Source organism: Barbatula barbatula, assembly GCF_947034865.1.
Source record: "Barbatula barbatula genome assembly, chromosome: 22".
Lineage (NCBI taxonomy): Eukaryota > Metazoa > Chordata > Actinopteri > Cypriniformes > Nemacheilidae > Barbatula > Barbatula barbatula.
In genome coordinates this window covers 5547964-5557941 of record NC_136785.1, presented here as the reverse complement: position 1 = coordinate 5557941, position 9978 = coordinate 5547964, and the positions used below count along the sequence as shown (strand labels likewise).

Here is a 9978-nt window from a genome sequence, read left to right as displayed (position 1 = left end):
TTAATATTGCCATGTAAATTAAAAAGGCTGTGTTGAAGCCAACCTTTGGTATTTTTTATAAAATGTACTATCAATAAAATGATTAATTTGAGTGTTTAAAGCAATTACTTTCAGGGGCGGTTTCCCAAACAGGGCTTTAGTCCCAGACTAATTTAAATGTGAGAGGTGTCATGATGGAAAACGACTTACTCTGACATATCTTAAAATAGATCAGTGGGATTGTTTTGTCGCAAGATGCACATAAGTATTGTTAAGTTTTTTTGTAAAGTACGTTTTTAAAGACAACTTTAACTAAGGCCTAGTCCTGGTTTAAGATAATCCCTTTCCGGGAAACCGCCCCCATGTATTATAAATAAAATGTTACTCTGTAAAAAAATGAAGTACTATCTCTCTAAATCTAACACTCAATCTATCATTTACAACAATAAACAAATTTGACCTTTTTTCATTATATGGCATGACAACTTTGATGCTTCTAATCTCATGATTCGATTTTGAGCCTGGATTTCACAGACAGGGACACATTTATTCTTTCTCTTTTTTATTCAATGTTTATAAGGCCACAATAAGCTTTATTCACAATAATTAAATAAAAAATGTATTGAAATAATCATGAAGTATGTGTGAAAACATCTTGCCCACTGCTTTTACACACAAATATTAAGATATTTTTGGTAAGCAAGACCCAGTGGAGTCCTCTCTGAAAGTTTTGACGTCTGAGTCAGTCCTGTGCCTTGCACCATATAGATTTATCAACATAGTCTTGCTCTGTAAAATATACAGTATTTTGAACTTCCAAGCTCAGTTCCAAGTCATTGCTAATCATGCAGTTGCTTTTGTCTCATCCAAAGGAGGTCTTTACAACCTCGGAGGATGAAATCGTGACAAATGCAGTTTATTTTTTCAAACGTAAAAATACTATTTATACAACCTCTGCTCTGAAAGCAGAACTGAGCCATACATTCTTCAAAGACGTTTCCCATTTGAACGTCCCTACCATTAGCCTCTCGGGGGGGATTGTGGTTGTGGGACGGGGCAATAGATTTCTGCTGCCAGGGTTGTGCTGTTTGTTTCATGTGGGAATTCCATCGCCTGGATTTTCCTAGGTTTGCAGACACACCAACTTTTTGCCCTACAGCAAAATACTACTTTAAACTATTTTCTCACTTTTTTTACTCATATACGGAACTTAGTATGGTGTGCTGGTTGCTTAAAATTACAACAAAAACTACAAAATTACAAGTAAACAGGGATTGTTATCTCAAATAATTGTAAATTTATCTTGTTCCATCCAGGTTTCCATCTCATGCATTCACTCATCCACTATTCCTGATCCAGCCTGGTCAGATCCAGATGTGCTGTCTACGTGAGGTGGGTCAATGACGCTTAAAATCATGGTACTGGTGCTCTTTTTTGACCTGATGGCAGTAAGCAGGTTCACAGGGTGGAACGAGTTGGATGTTGGTTTCCCTTCTTCAGGTTCCCATGCCAGTTTACTCCATGATCTGATGCCTCCTTGTCTACATGTTCTTTCCAGACCCCGTCTGGGTTCTACCGACTCAACTGCAGAGACACCCACTCGTTTGTGGCTCCTACGGAACCAGCAGGAGCCTGGGCTGCTGAAGCAACAACCTCTACCGGGTTTCCGTCCGCGGGTGAGCAGAGCCAGCAGGTCCCTTTTGAAGGTCGTGTTGAGGGCGACGTAAACCAGCGGGTTGCACACAGAGTTACTGAATCCAAGGATCTGAACCACACTGACCAGGAGAAACTCAGAGTCAAGATCAAGGTCTAGCTGACCTGTGTTCAGAGAACAAACGTGTAAGGTACGGCTGTAACAACATTGTCACATCTCAAATTAATATAACGGTATAGTCTAGTTCTACCTAAACTCGAATTATTTTAGTATTTACTCTAATACCCTATTCATTTACCCTGATATCTTTCAAAATCTGAATGACTATCTTTCTTCTGCAGAAAACAAAAGAAGATATTTTGAAGAACTTTGGTAACTAAACAACATGCTGTATGGACACAAAAGCACTGAGAAATTTCTTAATTTCTGTTCTTTTGTTTTCCACAGCAGTCATATAGAGGTTTGAATGTCATGAGGGTGAATAAATGATTACAGAATGTTTTTATTTTTGGGTAAATGATCCATTTATGATGATGCTTAGCATCCCCTTCAGCACCATTTTTAAAGCCTTATTCACATACTCCGCACAATGTGTTTTCGGGCCAATGTTTTTGAATGTTAGGGAGTTGGTAATATCATTTTTTTGAACTGTTTTTGTTTTAGCCGAGAAGCACAGCCCGTGTTTTCTATTTTGGTTGCAAACAGCCAAAGAGTGTTGCATAGACGATACAGGCAAGAATGTTAAGATGTTAAGCCACGCCCACTATATTCCTCATTCGAAATTCAAATTCACTAGCAAATACATCAGAATACGGAAGTAAAAACGATCCCAACTTCTGGTTCACGGGGACTTTAATGTACGGTTCACTTAGTAATAACTATAGCAATGTTTTGCCACCTCGCAGCTGTAAAGAAGAAAAAAGATTTACAACATTTTAACATGGTTGTCTTAGTTTGTTATTTTTCGAAATGTTGTTGATATTGTCAAAAATAGGCAGAGGTGCTATTAAATAAGCCTAAAGCATCACTGAAAAGGTAGAATGTAAGATGCACCAAAAAACAGCTTTCATACTATAATCAGTTTTATGCTTGTATTGCAAAGTTCACAAGAAAGGACAACTAATATACTAATATGCTTTATAATATAGCATATATAAGGTTTAGAAGAAAATGTCCTCACAGACAGGACAAGCATGTAGTATTTACAATTTGGAAGACGCGCTAAATGTGCACATTGTTTGTGGTCGAGACTTTGAGAGGATCAGAAAAAGAGGGATAATTTGGAGTACAATAGTAAGGAAGACAGGACAGCACATGTTTTATGTTACCATAGTCGAGCAGCAGGGAAACCAGATGGAAAGGTGCCCAGCAGGCAGCAAAGAGCAGCACCACGGTGGCCATCATTCTTATAGCACGTTTCTTTCTCCTGAGAACAAAAGCCATTCCCCCAGTTACATGCATGTCAATAATAACAGTTCCACAACACAGGAGTGTAAATTAAATGGGGTCAAATCATCCTACCTACATATAAAAGCATGCTGCCAATAGAATGCACGATTGCTTGAATCATATGGCCAAGCACAATCATATTGTCATTCTGCTGGTTTCTATTGATACAACCCATGTCGCAATTGATACAAATAATTAATGTATAAAAAAACAATAATCTAATGTAGTAAATCAAAATGTCAATTGGATGATACTAGGAGGCACATCTCCGTCAGCACTCAAATCAGTTTAATGACATATGACCATCAGTAGTAAAAGTTCATAGTTTATGTATAACAACAAGTTAAATAATGAGTAAATAACTATAAAATAATATTATGTTAGACTGAGCTCTTTTGTGTTATCATTATGTGCATTTGGGTAGAATTGGTGCATTTGCGCACAACGTTTGTATACTTTAACCACATCTGAGGATAGAGTGGGTCTCGAGTCACTGGTAGTGTTATTTTGAAAAGTTTGGGAACCCCTGCTCTAACCAATGAGCTACAAGAAAGAAAGTTTTCATCATATAGCATGTTAAGTCATACAAACTATTTCCAATTTGAAGCCAAAAATCACAGACAATGATCCTAAATCAAAAGTTGTCATAAATTATTACGTGATCAGCGGTCAAATGACCTTGTAATCTTGTTGATTTCAGATCCCGGGAGTGTTTGGAACATGACGTCATGTACTTTGTGCTTGCCCCAAAGCTCTTTCATAATCTTCCAGTACAGGATGGCCATGGTCGCCAATGGAGCCAGGAAAACCAGAACGGATAGGCAAGTAGTGTAAGCTTTTCTCTGCTGCTGGCTTGGCCAGACTTCCAAACAACAGGTGTGGTAGACATCAAACAGGAAGTCATATTTCACCTGGATGGTAAAATGTTTAAAGATTAGTTGATCTGTTTCCCCACACAAAATTCAAGTCTTGGCTCACATTATAAACACGTTTATGATGCAAGTTTGACAGCTTCAGTTCTCCTTCACTTTCATATACAGAAAGCGCTATAGAAATATTTTTTCGTGGCAATACAGATGAAGAACACAATAAAGATGTTCATTTCAGTGTTTTTATATGTTTTATGTATATGTCCGAACTAATAAAACTAACATTAGGCAATTTATGTAATAAAGTTGATAATTGTGTCAATGTTTTATTTATTTTGTGTAGCTCACCTGAATAATTCTGACTCATCGCTGAATGGTATTTGTGACTAGTTAAGAACAGCATTTGATATCAATGAGAATTTGGGACTGGATAAAGAATGATTGAATGCAGGTGATATTTTGCAAGATGCTGAGCATTCACTGACAGATTGAATGCTGCATGCAGAAAGACTATAAACAGAAAACAGAAACATGATGGGACATGATAATATTAACTTATTATATAATGAAAACCTGAGCCTTATTAGAATTGTTCCCTTTTGCATCTATTTCTTTTGAATTAGTGTCTTTGTTGTTGGCAGTAATTTTGTGTGCGAGTTAAATATAAGTTTTATAAGTATTAGGAGCTTTATCCCATGTTATATGTTTAGGTATTATTATTTATTTTATAACTACAATATTTATATTGTAACTAAAACTTATATAACTAACTTTAACATGACTACTATTTAATGCTGTCATACACAAATGTTTATGACCCATTTACCGTGATTGGTAATGACTGTTGTATAATGTATAACATGTCCATTAGGGGAAAGAGGGTAGGTAATCTTTGAATAAATGTTTGTTCTAAAGTGGCCAGTCATGACGCAAGATGTAAGTATTGCGATATTTTTAAATATTACACATTTACCTCCACTTTCTGGACAAACCACATGGGAGCCGCAATTATCAGGGCAGCCAGCCACACGGCGACTGTAAAGCGAAGACAAGTTTTTCACGTTTTTTATAGAGAAATATAAACATTTTCATTCTTTGACTTTTCACAATATTTAGAAGGCAACGCTTATAAATACTTCTGTTGGTCGACAGTTCCATTGATTGGCTTTAGATAACTTCTGGAGGTTTCTACCAGTCTGTCTGAAAAGAAATTGTCTGTATATTCCACATTTTCATTGTTTTTCAGTGTTTTCTATATGCTCATCTTATCTGGTATATATTTCAGATAAATCCACCCTACAGTGTGGTATTGTAGCCTAAATAAAAAAAACTTAAGTCTGATTTTCCATCCCTTAGTCTAAGTTCCTGTTCTTGACCTGCAAAAGCTCCAATATTGGTCAGATTTTATATCTTAATACCTCTCATAACCACTCATCTAAACTATTTGTCCGTCTGTTTCTCTCCCTTTCTTTGTTACTCACCCAGCATCTTGAAGGCATGGCAAAGGAAGTAACTGTTGCGGACGTGCAGGGGATAAAGGATTCCCTGGAAACGCTCTACAGCAATGCATGTCATGGTGAGCATGCTGGTCGCAATAGCTGTCACTTGGAGGAATGGTATTAGCTTGCACAGAAAATCCCCTGCAGATAAAAAATCCTGAATGAGTAAAGGAAACAATGTAAGTGAATGAATGTTATTTTTATAATTGGCAGTGCGGCTCACAGTGAGGGATTTAGTGCTTCAAAAAGTGCTTAATTATTATGAATATATTCAATTCAATTCAATTTTATTTATGGATTTAGTTATTCTAGGTGTTATCAAAAGTCCTGAGTTTTGAGATCTTAGAGAGCGTGATGGGTTGTAGTTTGATAGAAGCTCTGTTAGGTAGGTAGGGGCTAAACCCTTTAAGGCTTTATAAGTGATTAAAAGAACTTTAAAGTCAATACGATACTTAATGGGTAGCCAGTGAAGGGTTGATAAAATTGGGGTTATATGATCGTATTTTCTGGACCTGGTAAGAACTCTGGCAGCTGCGTTCTGAACTAACTGTAGTTTGATTATTGATGATGCAGGACAACCACTAAGTAGCGCATTACAGTAGTCAAGTCTTGAGGTCACAAATGCATGAATAAGCAACACATAGAATATTTCGTAATTTGGCAACATTTCTAAGGTGGAAAAAGGCTGTTTTTGTGACATTTGAGATGTGATTTCAAAATGACAGGTTGCTGTCTAATATAACGGCTAGATCTTTTACTGTATTTGTTGGAGTAACAGTACATCCTTCAACTTGCAGTTTATAATCAGAAATATTTGGTTTGCGTGTCTTTTGTCCGATAAGAAATATTTCTGTATTATTAGAATTTAAAAGAAGGGAATTACAGGTCATCCAATGTTTTATATCTTCAATGCACTACAATTTGGATAGCTGGGAGGAATCATGAATTCAAAATGTCATGAATTCATTGCTACAAAGGTGCGGCGGAATAGCCAGGTCAGTTGATGTCTGTTTATTTGTTAATTTAGCAACTGTGCTAAATAAAAACCTTTTTTTCCATTTGCGCTCTAGTTTACGTGTTTCTCTTTTAAGGGCGTGAGTGATGCTATTGTACCATGTTGCAATCTTTTTTTGACTTCAAAAGTGCGACAGCTTCTAATATATTAAAGAAAATAGTGCCCAATTTGGAGGCCATGTCATGGAGTGATTCTTTATATCTTCGAATTTGAATATATAAAATACATTTAACAATATATGAAGTAATTTCCACATTCTGTATGGATAGTAAATATATTGTGGTGTAAATGGACAAAAGAGCACCAGAGTGGTCCGTCAAGATAAGCTCATGGACATGGAAAACCATCAAGGACTCAATTTCCTCCACATATCTTGCATACTCAAAATGCTTTGATACTGTTTTGTTGCTAGCAATCTGCTTAGCACTCCTGAAGAGTCCTTCAGTCAGCCACTAATTCCATTATGCAATGGCTCTTATAAAAGGCTAAAACACGAAAAATGCTAAGTACTGTAGGAGAACTTGGTAACACTTTACAATAAGGTTGTATTTGTTTGCATTAGTAAATGCATGAACTAATATGAGCCAGCAATGAGCAATATCGTTTTTCAGTAAGTCTTCTTCTTTGTTAATGGTGGTTAATGATTAAAAAAAGGTATTCAGATGTCTAACAGCTTAGGCACTTAGAATATACAAATATGAGATATTTTTCCTTTCACATAAGGTCTTATCTTTTCTATATTTACATTTACGCACTTGGCAGATCCTTTTATCCAAAGCGACTTGCATTGCATTATACTATACATTTTTGTTTCTTAGTATGTGCAATCCATCGAGCCCACAACCTTGGCGTTGCTTGCGCCATAACCACTGGGCTACTCGAAAGCTGTTTTTCTACAGTATTAGAAGCATTTTCTAAATGCTTTCATTCTGTTAATGAATAATCAATAGTGGAAAGATACTGTATTTGAACTCCTTCATTCATGTTTGGCCTTATGAAAATTGTTAGTTCTTTAAACCTTCTTTAAACCTTTTCATTTCGAATATGTACTTCCTCATCCTCAATCATACATTTGCCTTCAGTTAAGATTCAACGATATCGAGTGCTCTTATTTTTGACATTGTCTGTTTCTGCAATGATGCTTTAAAGCTTTGCTTTGCATTTTCAATGCTTTCCCATTATAAACGTCTCCACTTGGCATCTATTAAGTGCATCAGGACCTTGAATTTCTGAAAGTATACAGGCAGATTAAAGTAGTTACGACTGCTTGTATGTGATGCTTTACATTGTGACATAATATCAACCTAAAATATTATCCCATGTACAAATGAAAAGCTACCTACCTGCTAACCAGTTGCTGAAGAAGTGCTGTAATAGTGTTGCAGGGACACATACAATGGAGATGAGAAGGTCACTGAGCGCCAGAGAGCAAATGAAGAAAGTGCTGGGAGACTGCAGAGCCTTCCTGCGACATAGAAGAACCAGCACAGATCCGTTGCCCATAACCGCAAGCCCAAAGATGAGCACATAGAGAAGAGCAAAGATGGGAAGAAGGGCACTTGGGAGTCTGGGCACTGCCACCAAAGGAGGAATGGAATATTCCTGTATGAACTTCCAGCGGGAGAGGTTGGAGGATTCCAGCATAAGATCCAGGAGCTGGGAGGTCAGGTTCATTGTGACGGTTTACAAACGTCAAGATCTCAGGATGCTTGAACTCCAGTATTTGTTCAAGATTGCATTAGAGTTAGTCATCTTCTTGCTTGTTGAGTAAACTGTCTAACAACAACTCAAAATGTGTTTTTCTAAGTCTACATTAATGACTAGTTACGTCTAGTTAATGACTAGTTAGTTTTTTCTTGCTAAGCCTTCAAATCTAATCCTATCATGAAAGTGCTCATAGAGCATGTGGGGACCAAACCTTTTATTTATTCACAGGCTGCTGCTTGAGTAACAAACACCTCCTCCAGCAAGTTGTGAGATACCTTTGTTGTAATGATGCCCCACTGGTCACTCTTTGTATATCATAAAAATATCCTTCATACCCTAACACAGCTGGTCTCAAATCACATTTTGACTCCATTTTCTATGCTCACTTTGTCATGGAGTCAAAGAACATATTCGTCTTGCTTGCTCAATATTGGGAGTGCTGTAAATAGTCTTGTGATCTTGAAATATGCTGACAAACATTAGGATATGTTTTCAAATTAATGGCGAGATGCAACATTAATATAATATCTAGCACACTACCTTGAATTGCATAAGACACTTGAACATTTGTAAACGAAAAGCCTCACATACATGCATATTTAAAATACGCGACGTAACTATCAAAGATAGACGTTAGTTAAAAATAAAACAACTATTAAGCCTATTAACCTGTTTTGTATCGTTATTTTGCTATTGAATGCAGCTGTTTTTTAAGCAGTGCAGTGGAAAAGAGATTTGAACACAACACATCAAAGGTTATAAACGGCCGAAACAATATTTTAAACGCGCAAAGAAATAACACTTCCACAGGTCATGCAAGTCTTTTCTTCTCTTGCAAATATTTGTAGTTATAGACAAAAATACAGTAGCGCCAATATGAAACAATTTACTCACTGCTGTATGATCTAGTTCTGCTATTTCATCAAAGTTTATCCGGCGCGCATCTCAGCTCCGAATCCGAGACATAGGACAGCTGCTCCCAAGACAAGAATCCACTCACAGCTTTCTTTCCTTACCTGGAGTCTCACTTGGACACTCCCATTTGTTTGTTACTGTACATTAAGCAGACATTCCCTTTAGGCAGCCGGATTTGTCAAAGACATTGACTGACCGATTAGGCATCTCGTTTGATTCGAAGTTAATTGGTTTGCATTGTCTCCAATGACAGAGCATCAATACCGTCGACGTCAGCCCAATCTACGATCCATAATAAGTGACATGCAGAGCATTAATGTGTGAATAAGAAACTGCCCTGGCCTGTGTGGCACCTCAGCAAAATATTTATTAAGATTATATGACATCACAACTGTGAGCAGTCCATTATAGAAATTATTTTATTATAAATGAGCAAATCATATATTGTAATTGACGGATTTTATATAAGTTCATGCAATAAGGGATTTCATAGATTTTCATCTAACAGGAATGAGATTTACAGCCTAAAATATGTAATATTGGTTAGAAGAATAATGTACATATTGCAATGATACTGTATGAAACCTACATGCAAGTTTAAAAATACAAAGTGTGTCACATCAAAAAGTTGTTTCACTTAAAGACTTGGTAAAACTTGGTTGAAAAATTTAATTGTTAAATAATTCTGAAATCAATTCTAAAAACATTTACATAGTTACAAGTTCATAACCATATCTGCAAACTGTTTCTCTGTATTATCATTAATATTTGAAACATAAGATTACAGGTTACTTTACATACTAAATATCCTTTTATTTACATATTTCACTACAAAATGTCTTACCATTGTGAACTGGGGTAAGGAGACAGTCTAAAACTTTTATGTACTGC

The 9978-nt window shown here is 36.4% G+C and overlaps 1 protein-coding gene across 1 annotated transcript; it reads right to left on the bottom strand.

The window, feature by feature from the left end:
• Positions 1–1312: 1312 nt before the first annotated feature.
• On the bottom strand, positions 1313–8139 carry LOC306911564 (pyroglutamylated RF-amide peptide receptor; the record flags this gene model as incomplete). The annotated part of the gene is made up of 6 exons (XM_079487033.1): positions 1313–1797; positions 2962–3059; positions 3761–3993; positions 4925–4986; positions 5433–5591; positions 7809–8139. 6 exons carry the CDS (start codon positions 8137–8139, stop codon positions 1313–1315), a joined length of 1368 nt encoding a protein of 455 aa, XP_079343159.1.
• Between the last annotated feature and the right edge of the window lie 1839 nt (positions 8140–9978).